Here is a 24,249-nt window from a genome sequence, read left to right on the forward strand (position 1 = left end):
CGGCCTCACAGCTGCAGACCACATGTAACCCCGCCAGCCCAGGACCACCACATCCGGCTTCTTCACCTGCAGGATCATCTGAGACCAGCCACCTGGACAGCCGATTAAACTTTGGGTTTGCACAACCGAAGAATTTCTGCACAAACTGCCAGAAACCGTCTCAGGGAAGCTCATCTGTGTGCTCATCGTCCTCACCAGGGTCTTGACTGACTGCAGTTCGGTGTCGTAACCGACTTCAATGGGCAAATGCTCACCTTCGATGGCCACTGGCACGCTGGGGAAGTGTGCTCTTCACGGATGAATCCCAGTTTCAACCATACCGGGCAGATGACAGACAGTGTGTGGACGAGCGGTTTGCTGATGTCAACATTGTGAACAGAGTGCCCCATGGTGGCGGTGGGTTTATGGTATGGACAGGCATAAGCTACGGACAACGAACACAATTGCATTTTATCGAAGCTGAAAATGTCCCAGTTCTTCCATGGCCTGCATACCCACCAGACATTTCACCCATTGAGCAGATTTGGGATGTTCTGGATCGACATGTACGACAGCGTGTTCCAGTTCCCGCCAATATCCAGCAACTTCGCACAGCAATTGAAGAGGAGTGGGACAACATTCCACTGGCCACATATCAACAGCCTGATCAACTCTATGTGAAGGAGATGTGTCGTGCAGCATGAGGCAAATGATGGTCACACCAGATACTGACTGCTTTTCTGATCCATGCACCTACCTTTTTTAAAAAGGTATCTGTGACCAACAGATGCATATCTGTATTCCCAGTCATGTGAGATCAATAGATTAGGGCCTAATGAATTTATTTCAATTTACTGATTTCCTTATATGAACTGTAACTCAGTAAAATCTTTGCATTTATATTTTTGTTCAGTGTAGTTAGTAGTAGCCTATCCTACCACCACACTCAAGCTCAAACGTAGTCTGTTGGAACATGGTGACTTTGCATTTTAAAATAACAGTAGAAGTATAAAGCAGTTTACATATATTAAATAATAGAGAAGACAGGAAGTGCTTCACAACAATTGGTGCAGTTAAAAATATATTTGTGTTCATCTAACAGCCATGAAGTTATGAGCTATGAAACTGGAACCAATAATAATAATACATTTGAAAGAAAACTATATGGCTTATCATTATCATACATGCTATCATTGTCCTAAAGGCCTTTATGAAGGAAGCTCATTTTGTATCAGGGAATAAGGCTGTTGATGTTCAAAAGGGTGTTTCTCGATTCTTAGGGTAAACATACAAAGTCAACAGGATAAAGAGGACAGGATTACCTTGTGGGCTTTACCTCGGAGAAGCCCTAGAGAGGAAGGACACAATCTGAACAACATCAATACTGTAAACCACACTCAACCTCACTCACTCTCTGGAGGTCATCTGGAAAGTCATTGAGTGTGTACTTCCTCACTTAAAAGTAACTTGAGTCTTTATTTTGTAGTCATTGAGTTTGAACCTCCCTTAGACGTAGTCAATCAGTCTGTATTATATTCCACATTCAAACATAATCATTAAGTGTGTCCACTTCCACTTCTAGAAAGCAATAATTGAGTGTTCACTCCATCCCTCAGACGTAGTCGTTGAGTCTGTAGCCACTGCTGGATGCTGAGGTGCGTGAGGGAGTGCGGTTGCCATTCAGTGCGGCAGGGGGATAGTAGGGGGGTGCTGGGGTGTTTAAAGTACTGAAGACAGGGGGAGGAGGAGGGTGTTGATGACGAGGTAGATGGAGGGGGTTCCTGGGCCGCCCCTCACAGTTCCAACAGAGCACCGCCCCTCCCATCAGACTCAGACAGGCTGAGACATAGCCCAAATACACAGCCATGCCAATCTCATACTTCATACCTGCAACACATAGTAAAATGTCTTGTTATTTATAAGCAAAAGCTGAGTTCTAATACAATACAACTAAATAAAGCAGGAATGATATAATTAATAATACCTTCAGGTAGGATGGGGTTGTAGAAGTCGAGGATGACATCGTTGGTTGTCCAGCAGACAGTGATAAGGCAGAGCATGCCTGCGGACAGGAAGCAGACCCCTCCGCTGATGGCCAGGGCGTGCTTGGTGGGGGAGCTTCGGGCACAGCGGGTACACTTCATCCCTGCAGAGGACACCAGGGCTGCCAGGGTGGAGGTCAGACAGGATAGCACCATCAACGCCCGCGCTGCCTAGAGGGAGGGAGCAGGGTCGAGGGAGGAGAAAGGCATAATGGCTGTTGCTCAAATGAATCCATTCAATCAATCAATTAACAAATCAATCAACAAATTATTCCTACCTGCAAGTCAGGTGGCAGAGCCAGCATTGAGCGGTGTACTTCACACTGGTAGATGCCTGTGTTGTGCCACACACACTCCATCCAGAGCCCCTTCATGTAGGCAGTGGCTGTGATGATGTTATAGCCCACATATGCAGTCCGCCGCCAGTCGGGGAGCACCGTAGCAACTACACTAGCCACAAGCCCCAACAGACACAGGAAGAAGCCCAGGAGCTGGACCACCATGCTGGCCATTTCTGCAACATCTGCTGATAGAGAACTACACACACAGATCTTAACACAATAATAGCTCACACACTGCACAGCTACACATGAAAAACAACGCACACAGAACCACACACACAGCCACACAGACAAACACACAAGAATCCCTTTGAGACGTGAGTTTAGTATCCTATTATTCTCCTTTAGCTCTGGTTCCCAGCTGTACAGTTGGAACTACAGTGGGTCTAGAGTCAGTCACAGTGTTGAAGCCATCCCGCAGTGGTGGTCTCTTTGGGGCTCAGGGGTTGTGGTTTCGCTGGCTTCAGTGTTGTCTCCGGAGCTCTATGCAGTGACTTCAGTCTCTGGGGCAAGGCTTCAGTTGTTGTCTCTGGAGTTGTTTTAAACAATGGCTGTGGCTTCTGTATGCTCTCTAGAGCTCTCACTAACAGGGCCTTCTACTGATGCTTCTGTCCCTGGTCTCGTTGGCTGAGCCTGTGACTAATAGCTTATTCGTTCAGCTCCACCTGTTGATTGTGGTCCTCTGGGCTCAGCTAGCTAGTCTCTCTGTGACTGTGACTGTCCCGCTGCCCCTGTGGAGAACACACATGATTAAACATTCACAGAAACCAACACTCAGGTGAGTTGAATGTTACAAACCACTAACTTCTAAATGAGACTGAGAGACTGTTTTATAACCCCTTGTTTAGAAACACTGAAACGACTTAATGAGAAGCATTCAGCTGGTCCGTAATAGATAATGGAATTTCACCATGTACAATAAAACTCATTTTATTAAAGGCTACTCATACTGTTTGATTTGGCTAGCTCATTGGAATTTTATCACTGATAATATGTAACATGCAGTTGGAATATTGAACCCTAAAAAAGTGGTAAATGTGTAATTTAGTCACAAGCTTCATCAAATCATTTGCATGTAGCTCAGTTGGTAGAGGATGGTGCTTGTAATGTCAGGATAGTGAGATTGATTCCCAGGATCACCCATATGTAAAATGTATACACGCATGACTCTATGTCGCTTTGGATAAAAGCGTCTGCTAAATGGCATATATATATATATATATATATATATATATATATATATATATATATATATATATATTGTACCTCCTCATTTTATTTGACTACAGGACACAATTACATTAATACGCTACTGGATGAATACTGCACAGCAAGTTTGATTAAATTGAGATTCTTGGAAGGGCCTCTGAGGTGCAGATACTGTAGTTTAGATATTTAAGTGTTGGGAACCCAAGGGTAGATAAGCTTTGACTTTCACTAACTCTGTTTTCCCTTGTCCTCTCCTTCATCTTATATAACTTACTTTGGAAAACAACTTTTATTGTGATTTGAAGAATGCAGACAGGAGAGGGCTATGGATCTAGTGAACAATAAAACACACATTGCCACACCCACTATCTTTGTTTAAAATATAATAATATAATATGGCATTTAGCAGATGCTTTTATCCATAGCGACTTACAGTCATGCGTGCATACATTTTTAGGTATGGGTGGTCCCGGGGATCGAATCCACTACCCTGGCGTTACAAGCGCCATGCTCTACCAATTGAGCTACAGAGGACCACAACAAATGGCAGTAATATTAAAAGTCACAGCTAAGTTGATTGTGTCATAAAGCATAAAGTAATAAAACATTATTATCTGAAGAAGTGGAGGAGAGAGGGGGCGTTGTCGATACACAAAAAAAGGTGCTATCTAGAATCTAAAGTTCTTCAGCTATCCCCATAGTAGAACCCTTTGAAGAACCCTTTTTGGTTCCAGGTAGAATCCTTTCCTTTCTACATGGAACCAAAAAGGGTGCTCCTATGGGGAACCATTTGGAACCTTTTTTCAAAGAGTGTAGATAATGTGTTGAAGCTTCTGCCATATGGGATCAGAGTCCTGATATGATTCTACTGCTGCCAGTGGGTCACACACATACACACACAAACTCTGGACAGTGACAGACAGGAGGCCTGCAGGCTCCAGACATGTCTGATCCAAAATAGAATGAACACCTCAGAACTAAACACATGCCGTTGCTATTCTGCGTTATACATATAGGCCTAAATATCACAGGATTTCTCACATTTAATTTAGACTACTACAGTTCTCCTTTGCCTCATTCAGAGGGATTAAAGTTGACATCAATAGTATGATGTTTCACTTTCCACTCCACTTTCCAGTTTTTATTAATCTACCACCAATCTTGAAACAAAACCGTCACCATTATACTCTTTTTATACTCTATCAAAGCACAGCAGTTCCATTCCTCACTGGGACACTGGGAACAGAATGCTCTTTGTGTTTAATGATGGATTCTGTAAGGGAGGAGACACCCACACAATAGAACAACAGATGAACATGTTGTTGGCTACTGCTCACGTGAGTTCAAACTTTACTTTTCCATGCACGTACCACATATTATACAAAGCTACAAAATAAGAACCCCAACACTTCATTTTTCAAAGTGATTTACTCAACACATACACCCCTCCTCTTTCCTTCTTACCTGGACATACATATCCAGCCGGGTGCTGTCCACTGCTGCAGGAGGCGGGTAGCGGCTGGCAGTCTATGTTTGTGTGTTCTATGCAGACTCACAGACCCATGATACAAAGCATTTATCTGCCTCTCTATAGTTAAAAGGCTTGTCAATGATGCACGCCACAGCCCAGACCAGCTCTCTGTCTGCTTGCTCTCTCTCGCTCTCTCTTTCCCTCTATCACCAGTGTCGCCTCTGCTTCCGTGTCCAAGTGGGGGCAGTGTATGGGTATGTGTGTGTTCTTATTGTCTTGTCAGGGAGGTGACAACCGTCTGTCAGTAATGTGACGCAGTGTGGCTCGGTATGGTGTAGCTCGACATCAGCTCTATCAGGGTTCAATGCAAACATAGTTCCTGCCCCAGGGGAAGAGGGAGGGCATCATCCCACTGCATGGTCCTCCTCCTCCTTACCAGTCAACATGGGGATCTGTCAACAACAACAAACAGGAAGATGTAAACAACAAAACACCATTGAAAATGTTTGATGACAGTGCAGTATTTAAAGAAGACAATTGCAGATAATGAAAGTATTATAAATGATCATGCCTTAGCTCTTACCATGTGGTGTGAGCTCGTCCAAATCTGCTGGTTGCTCTTGATCTGGTCAGTGATAGACAATCTGCCACTATATTCTTAGTCCCGTTCACTAAACTTGTGTCTACTGAGGCTATAGAAGACAGGCACACAAGGCTACATTCCCAATCTGGCTGTCATTCCTCCATACAGTAGCCTAGCAGTAGCCTTTCTAGCAGCCTAGAGCAGCCCATCCTGCCCTGTGTCAGTCTGTCTTATAGGATTATGTGTCTTGTGTATCTCTTCCAGAGGGAGATGCCATATGAATACTGAGGAGTTAATAGCCTTAGGGGAAGCAGAGTAATCCCCCATGCATTAGGGAGCTGTGCTGGGCCACAACTCAAGGAAAGGCTAGGAACTATTGGGCCTCTGTCTGTAATGAGGTATTTATTATCTGCTTCTAGGACAACAAATAGGACATTTATATTTGATTGATCATTGTAAGCACCAGATAAGGTCAAAAAATTTGACATTCTAATCAGTTTATTCATAGGCTACTGTTACAGTATATCTAAAAACAGCATAAGGCTTTCAAAAATAATCTGCTCATGTCATGTTAAACTAATCATTAGACTAGCCTACATGAGAGGGATGGGGATTATAGGCACACATGCAGGTTATCGCACGTTTACATGACATTACAAAAGTAAATCTGAGAGTCAGCACAAAAACATTCAGAAACATTTGATGGAAGGGAAGGTTATCATTTGGCGCGAGATGAGTATTTCGCGGCAGAACTGTTTCACTCACAAAGTGCTCGCGAGGGGTCGCCAAAAACAAGCAAGTCTGTCTCTCGGCCTACCTCTGCCTCAGGGAACGTTCCTTCTAAGCACTTGACAATTAGCTAGCTAGCTAAAATATTCACTTTATAGTCTATGATAAAAAGAATAGTAGAAGTCCAAAGAGAGTTCACAAGTTTATTGTTGGAGTCGTTTTCGCAGCCAAAAGCTAAAGGTAAAGCCAGGCAAATGACAGCTAGCTTGCTAACGTTAGCTAGCTAGTTCACTCTTAAAGTTGACAGCTGTCTTTGATGTTGTTCTCTTTGGAAATGAATCAATTCTCCTTGCTAAATGATATTCCATTTGTAGTTTATCCTCGGGTCAATAGCGGCCGGACAGTTTTGTGGCGATGGCGGCAGTTACTAGGAAATTCACCATGACCCAGAAGTTCCACCGCCGACGGTCCCGCCGCCAGCCCTACCCGGTGAGAACCATCAAGACCCGGAGTCAGGGCATGGCCAGTGGCTGCTTCTTCGAGAGGCTGCCCGCAGAGGTCTTTGACATGGTCCTGGACAGACTCTCTGGTAGGTCTAACTAGCTAGCTGGTTTAAATACAATGAATGGAGGAAGGGAGAGGAGGGAAGGAAGGAAGGCTGGCTGGCCTGTCAATGTTCATCATTGATTGTCATTGACCTAATGACTATTTCCAGTCATGTCTTCTACTAGGCTAGCTAGCTAACTTATGTGTCCATGTGTGTGTGATTTGACCCGCATGCCTCTGTGTGTTACAGTGCTTGAGATCAGTGTGTTCAGCATGGTGTCCAAGGCCATCAGTCGCTACATTGTGAATCACATCTCTACTCAGACCTGGAGGAACAGAATGATCCTACAGAAGCTCCACAACTGCTCCTCTCCCTCCTCTCCTCCTAAAGAGGACCCCGCCACCCTGGGACACTACAAAGGTCTGGGTAGGTAGTAGGTACAGCCTATAGGCAGGAATATGAAGTCAAACACAGCATTTTCATAATACACTCTAGGCTACCTCAAGATAACTGTCTATAAGTTATATTTAGTCATGTACAGTGAGGGAAAAAAGTATTTGATCCCCTGCTGATTTTGTACGTTTGCCCACTGACAAAGAAATGATTAGTCTATAATTTTATTGGTAGGTTTATTTGAACAGTGAGAGACAGAATAACAACAAAAAAATCCAGAAAAAAGAATGTCAAAAATGTTATAAATTGATTTGCATTTTAATGCAATAAATAAGTATTTGACCCCCTCTCAATCAGAAAGATTTCTGGCTCCCAGGTGTCTTTTATACAGGTAACGAGCTGAGATTAGGAGCACACTCTTAAAAGGAGTGCTCCTAATCTCAGTTTGTTACCTGTATAAAAGACACCTGTCCACAGAAGCAATCAATCAATCAGATTCCAAACTCTCCACCATGGCCAAGACCAAAGAGCTCTCCAAAGATGTAAGGGACAAGATTGTAGACCTACACAAGGCTGGAATGGGCTACAAAACCATCGCCAAGCAGCTTGGTGAGAAGGTGATAACAGTTGGTGCGATTATTTGCAAATGGAAGAAACACAAAATAACTGTCAATATCCCTCGGCCTGGGGCTCCATGCAAGATCTCACCTCGTGGAGTTGCAATGATCATGAGAACGGTGAGGAATCAGCCCAGAACTACACGGGAGTATCTTGTCAATGATCTCAAGGCAGCTGGGACCATAGTCACCAAGAAAACAATTGGTAACACACCACGCCGTGAAGGACTGAAATCCTGCAGCGCCCGCAAGGTCCCCCTGCTCAAGAAAGCACATATACAGGGCTGTCTGAAGTTTGCCAATGAACATCTGAATGATTCAGAGGAGAACTGGGTGAAAGTGTTGTGGTCAGATGAGACCAAAATCGAGCTCTTTGGCATCAGCTCAACTCGCCGTGTTTGGAGGAGGAGGAATGCTGCCTATGACCCCACGAACTCCATCCTCACCGTCAAACATGGAGGTGGAAACATTATGCTTTGGGGGTGTTTTTCTGCTAAGGGGACAGGACAACTTCATCGCATCAAAGGGACGATGGACGGTGCCATGTACCGTCAAATCTTGGGTGAGAACCTCCTTCCCTCAGCCAGGGCATTGAAAATGGGTCGTGGATGGGTATTCCAGCATGACAATGACCCAAAACACACGGCCAAGGCAACAAAGGAGTGGGTCAAGAAGAGGCACATTAAAGTCCTGGAGTGGCCTAGCCAGTCTCCAGACCTTAATCCCATAGAAAATCTGTGGAGGGAGCTGAAGGTTTGAGTTGCCAAACGTCAGCCTCGAAACCTTAATGACTTGGAGAAGATCTGCAAAGAGGAGTGGAACAAAATCCCTCCTGAGATGTGTGCAAACCTGGTGGCCAACTACAAGAAACGTCTGACCTCTGTGATTGCCAACAAGGGTTTTGCCACCAAGTACTAAGTCATGTTTTGCAGAGGGGTCAAATACTTATTTCCCTCATTAAAATGCAAATCAATTTATAACACTTTTGACATGCATTTTTCTGGATTTTTTTGTTGTTATTCGGTCTGTCACTGTTCAAATAAACCTACCATTAAAATTATAGACTGATCATGTCTTTGTCAGTGGGCAAACGTACAAAATCAGCAGGGGATCAAAAACTTTTTTCCCTTACTGTAAGTGTTATGTCAAACTTTATTCATTCAGGATTGAGAAACAGATGTAGTCAGGGTGTCACCTTCTTGTTGTTTGTTTCTGCTCGTTGTCTCAGGGTTGTTGTTCAAGAGGTGTACCCTGTTGCTACCTACAAAGGACAGGTTGAAGTTTATATACAGCAAGTTCTCCCAGGTAAGACAGAGAGGTGAGGGAGATAGATAAGGTTATGGAAATGAATGATAAGGATATTTACCAACGTTGCTAAGCTACTGTAGTAAAGCATGAGTTGTTACACATTTCAATAACAAAAAAAAGACAAAAGAACCAGTTAATCATTATAAAACAGATTGTGAAATTCTATGCTGAACAAAAATATAAACGCAACAATTTCAAAGATTTTACGGAGTTACAGTTCATATGAGGAAATCAGTCAATTGAAATAATTTAATTAGGCCCTAATCTATTGCTTTCACATGACTGGGCAGTGGTGCAGCCATGGGTGGGCCTTGGAGGTCATAGGCCCACCCACTTGGCAGCCAGGCCCACCCACTGGGGAGCCAGGCCCAGCCAATTAGAATGAGTTTTTCCCCATTACAGACAGAAATACTCCTCACATTTTAAAGTAGGCGTTTATTGTCCCCAGCACAAGGTGCACCTGTGTAATGATCATGCTGTTTAATCAGCTTCTTGATATACCACACCTGTCAGGTGGATGGATTATATTGGCTAAGGAGAAATGCTCACTAACAGGGATGTAAACAAATTTGTGCACAACATTTGAGAGAAATACGCTTTTTGTTGTGTATGAAAAATGTCAGGGATTTTTTATTTCAGCTCATGAAACATGGGACCAACACTTTACATGTTGCGTTTATATTTTTGTTCAGTGTAGTAAGGCCTACATACTGTAGATCAGGGCTCCAACCCTGTTCCTAAAGAGCTATTCTCCTGTAGGTTTTCAGTTGTGACTATCCTGATTCAGCTAATCAACCAGCAAATTATTAGAATTAGGTGTGCTAGATTATGGTTGGAGTAAAATCCTACAGGACGGTAGCTCTCCAGTAACAGGGTTGGAGAGCCCTGTTGTAGATGTCCATAGACTTTCAAAGACCACCAGTCTCTCCCTGCCTCTCAGGTCCCGTGCTTCATGATGGAGCAGTGCACTGCCTCAACAGGCTGCCCTTTCTTCTCCAGTTACGGAGTTTTCCTGCAGGTGAGACCCTAAAGTAGTTTCAAAAGACAAATACCTATGAAACACACAAGACAAAACAAGGTAAAACAAGGATATGTAACAGGTCATTGCTGTTTGACTGACAGACGTTGATTGCGGGCTGGGATGAGCTGGAGTGTCACCGGGTCTTCAACTTCCTGTGCGACTTCACAAACCTTCCCCGCAAGATCGAGTTAGTCGTCACCGGAAAGCCAGGTGAGTGTCTGTCCCTAATTCAGATAGAGAGGGTGTGAGGAGAAAAGAGAGAGAGTATAATGTTTCCCATCTGTGTCTAGGAGCGTGTCAGCGGTTGGAGCTGCAGATCCGTGGGTTCTGTCGCCAGGTTCTGTTGGAGCCATGGAGCAGCCGTAGAGACACTCTGTTCTGGCTCACCAGGATCCTCCAGTCCTGGCCCATGGTCTCACAGGCCAGGCTACTGTTCATACTCTACGGACCACGGCTGCCTGATGGTTAGTATGCAGTGTGGTTGTGTGTGTGTGTACATCCTCCAACCCTGACCCATGGTAGAGTGTATGAAGATAATGTGTTTGTATGTGTGTGTGTATTAACAGTCTGTATTATTTTGTCCAGGTTCTCTGGGCTGGCAGGAGCAGCTGGGTGCAGGAGTAGCCCAGTGTTCTCTGTGGGACCTGGCCAAAGCTGTGATCCTGCTCCACAGTGACCTGGAGGCTAGAGACTGGACCACTGACACTGTACTGGCCATACTGGAGGAACTCACAGGTAGACACACTTTAACCTTTTACTGTAGTGGGTTAAATCACGGTCACACAGAGTGATTCTTGGTAGTCTTAAACAAATCTACTTTGAAACAAAAGTATACACCTCACACACATGGGCTTAAGAAAAAGAAGACACCTGTACCATGTCAGATATAGAGTTGAAATGTATTATATTTTGAGTTTGCATCCCAATATTACACTTTATATACATCACAGAAGATTGAAATATAACAAAACTGTTTGACATAGAAACACCGGATTTTCATATTTAAAAAAATAAATAGTCTTTATTAATTATGAAATTATGAAAAATATTAATAACATTCCACCCATGAGGCGAAAGAGGGCGCTTTTTGTAATTGACTGCAGGAAAGGGCTACCATACCTTAACACAAACACATGCACACACTCACACACACGCATACACACACCTTTATTCAGGTGCACACAGCATCTTCGTTGTGCTCATCATAGCTCTTTGGTCTCCCCAGTGCTCCCCCAGGCGTGGCATGTAGAGAGTGTGGCCAGGCTGTTGATCCTGTGTGGGAACAGTCTGTGTTACAGCATTCTGGCTAGCAAGGCTCTCAACGGACGCCTCTTTGAGATCTCACGACTCCTTGTCTACCTCATACTGGTCAGTACACATCTGTGTGTGTGAGAAGGATGGCTAGTATGAACTGGTGTGTGTGTGTTATAGGAATGCATACCACGGGTATGACAAAACTTGTATATTTACTGCTCTAATTACGTTGGTAACCAGTTTATAATAGCAATAAGGCACCTCGGGGGTTTGTGGTATATGGCCAATATACCACGGCTAAGGGCTGTATCTAGGCACTCCGTGTTGTGTCGTCCCTAAGAACAGCCCTTAGCCGTGGTATATTGACCATATACCACACCCCCTCATGCCTTATTGCTTAAGTATCATATGTGTGTATATTGTAGGTGTGTGAGAAGGACGGCTACTGTATGAACTGGTCGGTGAGGATGGTGCAGCAGGTGTGCCAGGTGTTCTTGTCGCCGTCGGACAGGTGGTCGTTCATCCAGAGCATTGAGAACATGTTCTCAGAGGTTACCATGGAGATGTACGAGGTTGTCATGGCAGGTGAGGACAGGGCAGGTGGTTCACTATGTTTGGTCCCAGGTAGTCATATGGCCTTTGTCTGTACTGTCAGTAATCTTCCTCTCTCTCTCCCTCTCTCTCTCAGGTAACCGTCATGAGGACATGGAGACCTTCCAGAGCCTCCTGAATGCCAGCGCTCACTTCCACACTGAGATAGTCTACATGTTCCTCAAGAAGGATTGAGGAAAGAGAAAAGAAAGGACGTGAGGGGCTGGAGAGATAAAAGGAAGAGTGAGGGGATAAGAGATAGAAGAAAAGGAGAGAGTAGGGACACTGTCAGGGAAATGATCATCTCAAGGGTTGAGTTTGAGCTGATAGAGGGATATAAAGAGTGAAGGTTGTCCAAGACGATAGGGAAAATGAAGGGTTCTTTCTCCCTTTGTCAACAGTATTCACATCATTACACTTTTATACTTTTGTTATACAGCTTATTTATACGTTTGTAAATTAACTGCTTTAAAATCTTGGTATCCTGTAAAGGAGTATTTATTTAATTATATTTATAGATTTATTAACATAAGTTTGCAACTATTTATTAGCATTTCATAAAAGTGTTCAACTTGTACAGTATAAGGGTTATGATGCATTGATTGTACTTGATGCTTCTGTGTTGATGGAAGCTGAAACTCATGTTTTTGCATAAATTATTAAAATAGCCTTTGCAGTCTGCAGTGTTGATTCACTATTATCTCCACTTACTATGTAAGACCAATAAACATAACGATCCAGCAAATAGAAAGATAACTTGTCACCCCCTTTGATGAAAAGGACAAGACTACAAATCAAGCAAATACCAAGCCTTTTTATTGTTTTCATTAAAACATCCCAATATATATAAATATATTTAGCACTGACTGGTGTAATATGTCTGAAAAATATTCACAGCACATTAAATGGCATAAAAAAACAAGCATTAAGTACAGCTCAGAAATGTAGAGGGTAACATTTTTACAACAGAATACATTAATCATATCTTTCCACATTCAGACAGCACAGTTATACATCACGTGCTGTAACTTTGAATAACACTGAAACAATCTCGGAGGGTGGTCTCTATCAACACTGCAACAAGCTGTTCAGCAACACTTCACATCAACACTTTACAACAGTATCATACAGTAGGCATTATGACAGAGTAACAAATAGAAAGGGGAAACAAGTGATTCCCTTGCACCGTATAAATACTGACATCAGATAACCAATGACACGCCCGGTTGGAGGAGCCATGCTGTAGTCACTGAGGCTCCTCTCTCTTCTCGCCGTCACGATCCTTCATCAAGCATTTCATCCATTTTATTTAATCAAGTCTTCATTGTTTTGATATGATCTGTTTATAAAGATATGGACATTTCATGAGATTAAAGTTACAACAAACAGCCTGAACAATAAGACCTGAAGTTCCACAAAACACCTAGAACAGTACGGCACTAGAGTTAAGAATAGGGGAGTTTAATCATCGTTACCCATACGTCAACATTATACCTGTTAGAATCACATAATTACAGTGTTTTAGACTAAATACAGTCTCCCCTGTTCCTAAGTCATCAACAACATCCATCTGTACTTCACCAAGTCCACCACAGTGACATAAACTAATGTGAGTTCACCATGATACTTACTGTGCAATTTGCTCTATGGGTAAGTTGGAACAAAACAGAACAATTCAATATTGGTGCCAAAATTACCTTAGAAAAAAGTAATCTACACACACACACAGTACTGTACCTTGTAGCCAGTCCACCCCCTCCTGTAGGCCCTCTCCTTTTACAGCATTACTGGCACTAAAACGGAGGGACAGAAGCTAGTAACCTATCCCAATATCACTGTGTATGTATCTGTACCTACTTGTGTGTGTGTGTGTGTGTGTGTGTGTAGGATAAAGTTGTGTCCTACCAGATGTGCCAGGGTTTGTCCTTGATGTTCTCCAGACAGAGCAGCTGAGAGACTTTGACTAAAGACATGGCTTCTCTCAGGTCACTCTTATTAGCAAAGAACAGCACTGGCAACCTCCTACTGCGGATGTCTGGAAGGAGCAGGAATCAGGAGAACGGGTGAAGAAACTGTTGGCTCTCTGTCTGTCTGTCTGTCTCCCCCCCTCTCTTCATTTCTCTCTGTCTCTCTCTCTCATTCTCTGACCTTGGTGATTGAGAAGAGTATCCAGTTCCTCTTTGGCAACGACCATTCGTAACTTATCTCCGCTATCGATGACAAATATGATGGCGTGACTCTCTCTGTGGACACCACAACAGAAAATTATGTAATCAACAAGAAACTGGATAAACAACAGTGAATCTGATCTCTACATCACTAATAACTATTAGTTGGAGATAGGGTTAGGGTAAAACTGCTCTACAGGCAATACTTGGTTACTCAAAGATCAGAGGTAAGGCACCACTGGCAAAACATTTACTATCATATAATGCAGTTCTAGATAAACATTGCCGGTGTAAAGTCTTACTTGTAGTAATGTTCCCATAGGTTTCTGTATCTGCTCTGACCAGACATGTCAAAAACTGTGAAGGACAAACTTTGTAGAGACACAACATACATGTTACGCATGAACATACACAATGGAGTAAGTATCAAATAATATAATTCTTATTACTTTCATCTGGTTCACTAAGTTAAACAACGTTTACATAAGAAGTAAATTACTACCTTGAACTCTTGAATTTTTCGATGTTGAAGCCAATAGTTGGGACAATGTCTTGTGTCTGGGTCTGTAATACACACACACAGAGACACACACACACACACAAAATAACAAACACAGACAAAAAAACAGTAACTTAACTGTGTCAAAATAAATGGTAAAATAGGGTGAAATAGGCTGTACTGACCTTTACCTGACTAACATGTTTCCAGTCATCTGAGAGTGGGCCAAATAAGCTTTGCTGAAAACAAGCAATCAGTGGATGATTGCAGTGCAATCGATGCGATGACACTCACAGCTTTTATATATAAGCAAAATCTCTAAGACTCAGCTAACTCTCAAGATATAGAACTCTGTATCTTTCCACAAACAGCTTTCCACTGACAGGCCCGCGCGCGGGCTACAGTAGGCCATCACCTCAACAAGTTACAATTTAGAGCGCAATCAAATACATCAGTCAATGGCCTAGAGTAGGCCTATATTATAGTTGGGCCATGTCAGTGGACTTACATTAGTGGGTTTGAGTTGGTTGATGATGGTAGTTTTCCCGCTGTTGTCGAGTCCCAAACACAATACGTTCACTTCTTTCTTCTTCAGTCCCAGCCATCCCGAAAGTTTATCTAACAGGCCCATGTGTCCCACTTAAAACATCCGATCCTAAGGTTAAAATGTATTCGGTACAGGCTACCTACACCCTCGAGATATCGTCGACAGTTTCTACCATTTCTCGCCGCAATTTAATCTAACATATTAAAATAAAATGTTGCAGTGGATATGAGGACAAGGTAACGGCAGCAGGTTGGCTTCCTGGCTTGGAATAAGCCTATTAGAGTGAATTAATGCCCTTGAACCTCCTCGTGACTTGCCTCGCAATATGGGGTGATTCTGAGATGGACATGAGATAATGTTAATTTCATGCTCATTACATACATACCTACAGGAGCCATAGTACAGTCATGCGTTGTTAAAAATTATTGACAGTGCACTGTAAAAGGCCTAAACTTGGTGCTTTTGGAATTGTTTTTAATTTTGTCCAATTTATAATTGTGGTAAGTATGAGCCTTTACACGCAAAAAGACGAGTTGATTTAATATTAATAAATTAACAAACATGACAATAGCAGAACTTGTCTTTTCCCCTTTGCTTCATCCATAGTTGATAAATTACTCACAGGCAGTAAACAACATGTTGGAAATCCTGACATCGCCTCAGCTCTAATAATGCACGGTCCAACAGCGCCATCGGCTGGCCAGTATTAACAAGTTCACCTGAAATATATTCTTTAAACACTTGGGGACACTGGTGGTACATTGTAAGAGGCCATTTAAAGCGGACATTTATTTGCAAATAAAGTTGAACAGTTCTGGTGGTTAGAAGTTGTCTTTTTATTACTGACTGTTTCATTGTATGTAAGGCGTGTTCTGATGGGAGGCTTTGTTTAATGGAACTGTTATATTAGATGATGCCTCCCTCGGTACTGTTCCATTAAACTATGACTCCCCATGAGAAGAGTATCTGGTTGAACATGGCTTTATTTCAAATCAAATCAAATCAAATCTTATTTGTCACATACACGTGTTTAGCAGATGTTATTGCGGGTGTAGAGAAATGCTTGTGCTTCTAGCTCCGACAGTGCAGTAATATCTAACAAGTAATATCCAACAATTTCACAACATATACCCAATACACACACATCTAGTAAGGAATGGAATTTAAGAATATATACATTTTTTATTTTTTTATTTTTTATTTCACCTTTATTTAACCAGGTAAGCCAGTTGAGAACAAGTTCTCATTTACAACTGCGACCTGGCCAAGATAAAGCAAAGCAGTGCGATAAAAACAACAAAGAGTTACATATGGGGTAAAAAAAACATAAAGTCAAAAATACAACAGAAAATATATATACAGTGTGTGCAAATGTAGCAAGTTATGGAGGTAAGGCAATAAATAGGCTATAGTGCAAAATAATTACAATAGTATTAACACTGGAATGCTAGATGTGCAAGAGATTATGTGCAAATAGAGATACTGGGGTGCAAAAGAGCAAAATAAATAACAATATAGGGATGAGGTAGTTGGGTGGGCTAATTTCAGATGGGCTGTGTACAGGTGCAGTGATCGGTAAGGTGCTCTGACAACTGATGCTTAAAGTTAGTGAGGGAGATAAGAGTCTCCAGCTTCAGAGATTTTTGCAATTCGTTCCAGTCATTGGCAGCAGAGAACTGGAAGGAATGGCGGCCAAAGGAGGTGTTGGCTTTGGGAATGACCAGTGAGATATACCTGCTGGAGCGCAGACTACGGGTGGGTGCTGCTATGGTGACCAATGAGCTAAGATAAGGCAGGGATTTGCCTAGCAGTGATTTATAGATGGCCTGGAGCCAGTGGGTTTGACGACGGACATGTAGTGAGGACCAGCCAACAAGAGCGTACAGGTCACAGTGGTGGGTAGTGTATGGGGCTTTGGAGACAAAACGGATGGCACTGTGATAGACTACATCCAATTTGCTGAGTAGAGTGTTGGAGGCTATTTTGTAAATGACGTCGCCGAAGTCAAGGATCGGTAGAATAGTCAGTTTTACGAGGGCATGTTTGGCAGCATGAGTGAAGGAGGCTTTGTTGCGAAATAGGAAGCCGATTCTAGATTTAACTTTGGATTGGAGATTCTTTATGTGAGTCTGGAAGGAGAGTTTACAGTCTAACCAGGCACCTAGGTATTTGTAGTTGTCCACATACTCTAGGTCAGACCCGTCGAGAGTGGTGATTCTAGTCGGGTGGGCGGGTGCCAGCAGCGTTCGATTGAAAAGCATGCATTTAGTTTTACTAGTGTTTAAGAGCAGTTGGAGGCTACTGAAGGAGTGTTGTATGGCATTGAAGCTTGTTTGGAGGTTTGTTAACACAGTGTCTAATGAAGGGCCAGATGTATACAAAATGGTGTCGTCTCGTGAGAGGTGGATCTGAGAGTCACCAGCAGCAAGAGCGACATCATTGATATACACGGAGAAAAGTGTCGGCCCAAGAATTGAACCCTGTGGCACCCCCATAGAGACTGCCATAGGTCCAGACAACAGGCCCTCCGATTTGACACACTGAACTCTATCTGAGAAGTAGTTGGTGAACCAGGCGAGGCAGTCATTTGAGAAACCAAGGCTATTTAGTCTGCCAATAAGAATGCGGTGGTTGACAGAGTCGAAAGCCTTGGCCAGGTCGATGAAAACGGCTGCACAGTACTGTCTATTATCAATCGCGGTTATAATATCGTTTAGGACCTTGAGCGTGGCTGAAGTGCACCCATGACCAGCTCGGAAACCGGATTGCATAGCGGAGAAGGTACGGTGGTATTCGAAATGGTCGGTGATCTGTTTGTTAACTTGGCTTTCGAAAGGCAGGGCAGGATGGATATAGGTCTGTAGCAGTTTGGATCTAGAGTGTCACCCCCTTTGAAGAGGGGGATGACCGCGGCAGCTTTCCAATCTCTGGGGATCTCAGACGTTATGAAAGAGAGGTTGAACAGACTAGTAATAGGGGTTGCGACAATTTCGGCGGCTAGTTTTAGAAAGAAAGGGTCCAGATTGTCTAGCCCAGCTGATTTGTAGGGGTCCAGATTTTGCAGCTCTTTCAGAACATCAGCTGTCTGAATTTGTGTGAAGGAGAAGCGGGGGGGGCATGGGCAAGTTGCAGAGGAGGATGCAGAGTTGGTGGCCGGGGTAGTGGTAGCCAGATGGAAAGCATGGCCAGCCGTAGCAAAATGCTTGTTGAAATTCTCGATTATTGTAGATTTATCGGTGGTGATAGTGTTTCCTAGCCTCAGTGCAGTGGGCAACTGGGAGGAAGTGCTCTTATTCTCCATGGACTTTACAGTGTCCCAAAACTTTTTGGAGTTAGTGCTACAGGATGCAAATTTCTGTTTGAAAAAGTTAGCCTTTGCTTTCCTGACTGCTTGTGTATATTGGTTCCTAACTTCCCTGAAAAGTTGCATATCGCGGGGCTATTTGATGCTAATGCAGTACGCCACAGGATGTTTTTGTGCTGGTCAAGGGCAGTCAAGTCTGAGGAGAACCAGGGGCTATATCGGTTCTTAGTTCTGTATTTTTTGAATGGGGCATGTTTATTTAAGATTGAGCGGAAATTACTTTTAAGGAACAACCAGGCATCCTCTACTGACGGAATGAGATCTATATCCATCCAGGATACCTGGGCCAGGTCAATTAGGAAGGCCTGCTCGCTAAAGTGTTTTAGGGAGCGTTTGACAGTGATGAGGGGTGGTCGTTTGACCACGGACCCGTTACGGACGCAGGCAATAAGGCAGTGATCGCTGAGATCCTGGTTGAATACAGCTGAGGTGTATTTAGAGGGTATGTTAGTCAGGATGATATCTATGAGGGTACCCATGTTTACGGATTTAGGGTTGTACCTGGTAGGTTCGTTGATAATTTGCGTGAGATTGAGGGCATCTAGTTTGGATTGTAGGATGGCCGGGGTATTAAGCATATCCCAATTTAGGTCACCAAGCAGTACGAACTCTGAGGATAAATGGGGGCAATCAATTCACATATGGTGTCCAGGGCACAGCTGGGGGGCTGAGGGGGTCTGTAGCAAGCGGCAACAGTGAGAGACTTATTTCTGGAAAGGTGGATTTTTAGAAGTAGAAGCTCAAACTGTTTGGGCACAGACCTGGATAGTATGATAGAGCTCTGCAGGCTATCTCTACAGTAGATTGCAACTCCACCCCCTTTGGCAGTTCTATCTAGACGGAAAATGTTATAGTTGGGGATGGAAATTTCAGAATTTTTGGTGGCCTTCCTGAGCCAGGATTCAGACACTGCTAGAACATCAGGGTTGGCGGAGTGTGCTAACGCAGTGAATAACTCAAACTTAGGAAGTAGACTTCTGATATTTACGTGCAAGAAACCAAGACTTTTGCGATTACAGAAGTCAGCAAATGATAGCGCCTGGGGAGTAGGAGTGATACTGAGGGCTGCAGGGCCTGGGTTAGCCTCTACATCACCAGAGGAACAGAGGAGGACTAGAATAAGGATACGGCTAAAGGCTTTAAGAACTGGTCTTCTAGTGCGTTGGGTACATAGAATAAAGGGGGCAGATTTCCGGGTGTTGTAGAAAAGATTCAGGGCATTATGTACAGACAAGGATATGGAAGGATATGAGTAAAGTGGAGGTAAACCTAAGCGTTGGGTAACAATGAAAGAGATAGCATCACTGGAGGCACCAATTGAGTCGGTCTCCGCGTGTATGGGGGGTGGGACAAAGGAGCTATCTAAGGCAGGTTTAGCTGGGCTGGGGGATCTACAGTGAAATAGTACAATTAGAAATAACCGAAACAACAATAAGCTAACCATGTTTGGGCTGAGGCTAAACATAAACAGGATGTAGTACCGTAAAAAGGAACAGTCCAGCAGACATCAGCTGTATAGCTGAGTTATCATAAGGTCCGGTGAACAGCAATAGGATAGTTCGGAGGCTGCTAAAGCACTAGCGAGTAAGAGGCCACGGCTAGCGTGTGCTAGCGGGCCGGGGGCTAGCAGATGGAATCTTCGTGGTCGACGTCGTAACCACATCAGACGATTTCGTCGGCAGACCAGTCGTGTAGGATCGGCGGGGCTCCGTGTCAACACTAGGTGGTCCCGTCCGGTTGACAGAGAGGTAGATAGCCGGGAGATGGGCCTAGCTCAGGATGATTAGCCAGACCACAGCGTCCATTTTGTTGCAGCTAGCTGGTAGCGATGAATCCGGAGTTAAAGGTCCAGTGATTCAGTGATTCCGGCAGAAAAACTGATATGTTCTGGGTCGATAACGCCGCTGTGCAGACTGGCCGAATAATAGTCCAGACTAGAGCTGGCTGGTGAGTGGTGCAGGCCACGGACAATGGTGAAAAACCGCTAACGGTAGCTGATAGCAAGTAGCTAGTTAGCTGGCTAGCTAGTTTCAACTGGAGATTCTAGATAAAAGGTAAGTCAATAATAGAATCCGTTCCACATTGAGTGAGGCGGGTTGCAGGAAAGTATATTTTGTAGAAGGATGAAAAGTCTGATAGGGAAATATGTACGAAAAATACAAAAAAAACAGGCTATTTACAGGCTATTTACAGACACACGACAAAAACAGAACTGCACTACTACGCCATCTTGGATCTATACATATATAGACAAGCAATGACAGAGCGGCATGGACTAAGATACAGTAGAATATTATAGAATATAATACAGTATATACATACAAGATGAGTAGTGCAAGATATGTAAACATTATTAAAGTGACTAGTGTTCCATTTCTTAAAGTGGCCAGTGATTTCAATAGGCAGCAGCAGTCTCTAATGTGCTAGTGATGGCTATTTAACAGTCTGATGGCCTTGAGATAGAAGCTGCTTTTCATTCTCTCTGTCCCAACTTTGATGCATCTGTACTGACTTCACCTTCTGGATGATAGCGGGGTGAACAGGCAGTGGCTCGGGTGGTTGATGTCCTTGATAATATTTTTGGCCTTCCTGTGACATCGGGTGCTGTACATGTAGGTGTCTTGGAGGACGGGTAGTTTGCCCCCGGTAATGCGTTCGGCAGACCGCACCACCCTCTGGAGAGCCCTGCGGTTGCGGGCGGTGCAGTTGCCGTACCAGGCGGTGATACAGCCCGACAGGATGCTCTCAATTGTGCATCTATAAAAGTTTGTTAGGGTTTTAGGTGCCAAGCCAAATTTCTTCAGCCTCCTGAGGTTGAAGAGGCTCTGTTGCACCTTCTTCACCACACTGTCTGCGTGGGTGGACCATTTCAGTTTGTCAGTGATGTGTACGCCAAGGAACTTGAAGCTTTCCACCTTCTCCGCTGCAGTCCCGTCGATGTGGATAGGGGGGTGCACCCTCTGCTGTTTCCTGAAGTCCACGATAATCTCAGTTGTTTTGTTGACACTGAGTGAGAGGTTATTTTCCTGGCACCACACTCCCAGAGCCCTCACCTCCTCCCTGTAGGCGGTCTCGTCATTGTTGGTAATCAAGCCTACTACTGTTGTGTCGTCTGCAAACTTGATGATTGAGTTGGAGGCGTGCTTGGCCACAAAGTAATGGGTGAACAGGGAGTACAGGAGGGAGCTGAGCACACACCCTTGTGGGGCCCCAGTGTTCAGGATCAGCGAAGTGGAGATGTTGTTTCCTACCTTCACCACCTGGAGGCAGCCCGTCAGGAAGTCCAGGACCCAGTTGCACAAGGCGGGGTTCTGGAACTCTTGTGTCCGCCAGTGGCATAAGGTACCCCCCCACACACCCCCCCCCAACCCCTCCCCCCCCTCAAAGTAGCCTGTGAAGCAGCACTGCCTTCCAGTCTGATGTTTAAGCAACTCCGCCTATGTTTAAGCAACTCCGCCCATTCTTTCCCATCAGCCAATCATATTCAAATAGCAAACATGCTAGTGCACTGCAGCAAGAATAACTATTTTCCACAGTGACATTCACAACTAGCACATCAAAAAGGTAAGCACTTGGCATCCAAATACACTGAAAAAACATATTACACTGGCTAATCTATAAAACACTGAAATGGCAAGACTATTTCCAAATTATACAGGCGGATATATAGGTTAGCTAAACTGCTTTGCTGGTTAGTTACAGTATCTTTTCAAAAGAGCTAACTTAGCTTGCTAGCTAGCTGCATATTGACTGGCTATTTAGCTCATGCTTTTCATCTAACTAAATAATGCAGCAAGTACAGCTACAACTTTTACTAACTGCTTAGCTAGCAACTTTTACTACTATACGACAGCTAAGGGCTGTTCTTATGCATGACGTAACGCGGAGTGCCTGGACACAGCCTTTAGCCGTCCAGACACAGCCCCGTGTAGCTCAGTTGGTAGAGCATGGCGCTTGCAATGCCAGGGTTGTGGGTTCGTTTCCCACGGGGGGCCAGTATGAAAAAAGTATGAAAATGTATGCACTAACTGTAAGTCACTCTGGATAAGAGCGTCTGCTAAATGACTAAAATGTATATTGGCCATATATCACAAACCCCGAGGTGCCTTATTGCTATTATAAACTGGTTACCAATGTAATTAGAGCAGTAAAAATTAATGTTTTGTCATACCCGTGGTATACGGTCTGATACACCACAGCTGTCAGCCAATCAGCATTCAGGGCTCGAACCACCCAGTTTATAATTAAAGGCTCCTCCCAGGCTGGTAAGGATAAATAGGTGTCTCACAGGCTGGTCAATGTTTTTAATGGCCTTACAGGCTGGTAAATAATAGCAACTGCTCTCTGGTTGATCATTGTACTTTATAGCAGAGTCTTTAAGATAGACATAAAAAGGGAAAGATGCTGACAAAGATTTTTTTACCCACTTGGAAATCCACAAGGTTGATTTGATTGTGGAGAAATCTTTATAAAGCAATCATTGTTCTCCAAAAATTTAACAAACTTTCCATGTTTTTGATTTGATAAAGGCTCCTAATTAGACACCAGCCTTCAAGGCACCTATTTATCCTTATCAGCCTGGGAGGAGCCTTTATTATACACCAGCCTGCGAGGCACCTACTTATCCTTCCTAGGGTTGCTTAATTATTGGAACTTTCAATAAATTCCCTGGTTTTCCAACTAGGATTTCTGTAAAACCAGGAAATGTATTGAAAGTTCCCGGAATGTTGCAACCCTAATCCTTAAAAGCCTGGGAGGCACCTACAGTGAGGGAAAAAATTATTTGATCTCTTGCTGATTTTGTACATTTGCCCACTGACAAAGACATGATCAGTATATAATTTTAATGGTTTATTTGAACAGTGAGAGACAGAATAACAACCAAAAAATCCAGAAAAACGCATGTAAAAAATGTTATACATTGATTTGCATTTTAATGAGGGAAATAAGTATTTGACACCTCTGCAAAACATGACTTAGTACTTGGTGGCAAAACCCTTGTTGGCAATCACAGAGGTCAGACGTTTCTTGTAGTTGGCCACCAGGTTTGCACACATCTCAGGAGGGATTTTGTCCCACTCCTCTTTGCAAATCTTCTCCCAAGTCACGTTCATCTGTACAAACAATAGTACGCAAGTATATACACCATGGGACCACGCAGCCGTCATACCGCTCAGGAAGGAGACGTGTTCTGTCTCCTAGAGATTAACGTACTTTGGTGCGAAAAGTGCAAATCAATCCCAGAACAACAGCAAAGGACCTTGTGAAGATGCTGGAGGAAAGAGGTACAAAAGTATCTACGGTGGGGAAAAAAAGTATTTAGTCAGCCACCAATTGTGTGTCAGGGTTTGAGTGTAGAGGTGGTGTAGAATCAGGCGCAGGACACACAGAGGTTACGAACAGCGTCTTTAGTAAAGTCCAAAATGAGCCAAACACGGCAACAGGCTACAGGCGAACTTTACGCACAACAGTAAAGTATGCTAAGGCGCACAAAGTGCGGAACTCTCTCTAAAACACAAAATACAGAGAGAACAGAAAATGTCGAACTAGCACACAACGTGACACGGAAACAATTACACACAACAC

The 24,249-nt window shown here is 43.6% G+C and overlaps 3 protein-coding genes across 9 annotated transcripts; 1 reads left to right on the plus strand and 2 right to left on the minus strand.

Moving 5' to 3' along the window:
- Nucleotides 1-813: 813 nt before the first annotated feature.
- On the minus strand, nucleotides 814-5,849 carry LOC121536300 (claudin-14-like). Its single transcript, XM_041843572.2, has 5 exons — nucleotides 5,626-5,849; nucleotides 5,036-5,494; nucleotides 2,300-3,093; nucleotides 1,964-2,192; nucleotides 814-1,866 (listed from the first exon to the last, which is right to left on the minus strand). The coding sequence occupies exons 3-5, from the start codon at nucleotides 2,531-2,533 to the stop codon at nucleotides 1,592-1,594; spliced, it is 738 nt and encodes a 245-aa protein (XP_041699506.1). The 5' UTR covers nucleotides 2,534-3,093; nucleotides 5,036-5,494; nucleotides 5,626-5,849; the 3' UTR covers nucleotides 814-1,591.
- A 566-nt stretch (nucleotides 5,850-6,415) lies between these two features.
- Nucleotides 6,416-12,756, plus strand: LOC121536299 (F-box only protein 47). Of its 2 annotated transcripts, XM_041843571.1 has the most exons (11): nucleotides 6,416-6,594; nucleotides 6,729-6,943; nucleotides 7,151-7,327; nucleotides 9,140-9,216; nucleotides 10,160-10,237; nucleotides 10,342-10,450; nucleotides 10,531-10,704; nucleotides 10,826-10,975; nucleotides 11,466-11,608; nucleotides 11,920-12,079; nucleotides 12,183-12,756. In XM_041843571.1, the coding sequence occupies exons 2-11, from the start codon at nucleotides 6,769-6,771 to the stop codon at nucleotides 12,278-12,280; spliced, it is 1,341 nt and encodes a 446-aa protein (XP_041699505.1). In that variant the 5' UTR covers nucleotides 6,416-6,594; nucleotides 6,729-6,768; the 3' UTR covers nucleotides 12,281-12,756. The 2 variants fall into 2 exon arrangements, with proteins under 2 accessions (XP_041699505.1, XP_045062348.1); XM_045206413.1 differs by having other exon boundaries at nucleotides 6,416-6,943.
- Nucleotides 12,757-12,897: 141 nt separating this feature from the next.
- LOC121536298 (ADP-ribosylation factor-like protein 6) lies at nucleotides 12,898-15,588 on the minus strand. Of its 6 annotated transcripts, none has more exons than XM_041843565.2 (9): nucleotides 15,261-15,588; nucleotides 14,944-14,991; nucleotides 14,756-14,817; nucleotides 14,556-14,624; nucleotides 14,234-14,328; nucleotides 13,991-14,120; nucleotides 13,823-13,878; nucleotides 13,717-13,729; nucleotides 12,898-13,424 (listed from the first exon to the last, which is right to left on the minus strand). In XM_041843565.2, exons 1-9 carry the CDS (start codon nucleotides 15,381-15,383, stop codon nucleotides 13,391-13,393), a joined length of 630 nt encoding a protein of 209 aa, XP_041699499.1. In that variant the 5' UTR covers nucleotides 15,384-15,588; the 3' UTR covers nucleotides 12,898-13,390. The 6 variants fall into 6 exon arrangements, with proteins under 6 accessions (XP_041699499.1, XP_041699498.1, XP_041699501.1 ...); XM_041843564.2 differs by having other exon boundaries at nucleotides 14,938-14,991; nucleotides 15,261-15,587; XM_041843567.2 differs by lacking the exon at nucleotides 13,717-13,729.
- Between the last annotated feature and the right edge of the window lie 8,661 nt (nucleotides 15,589-24,249).

This window comes from Coregonus clupeaformis, chromosome 23 (genome assembly GCF_020615455.1).
Source record: "Coregonus clupeaformis isolate EN_2021a chromosome 23, ASM2061545v1, whole genome shotgun sequence".
In the NCBI taxonomy this organism is placed as follows: Eukaryota; Metazoa; Chordata; class Actinopteri; order Salmoniformes; family Salmonidae; genus Coregonus; species Coregonus clupeaformis.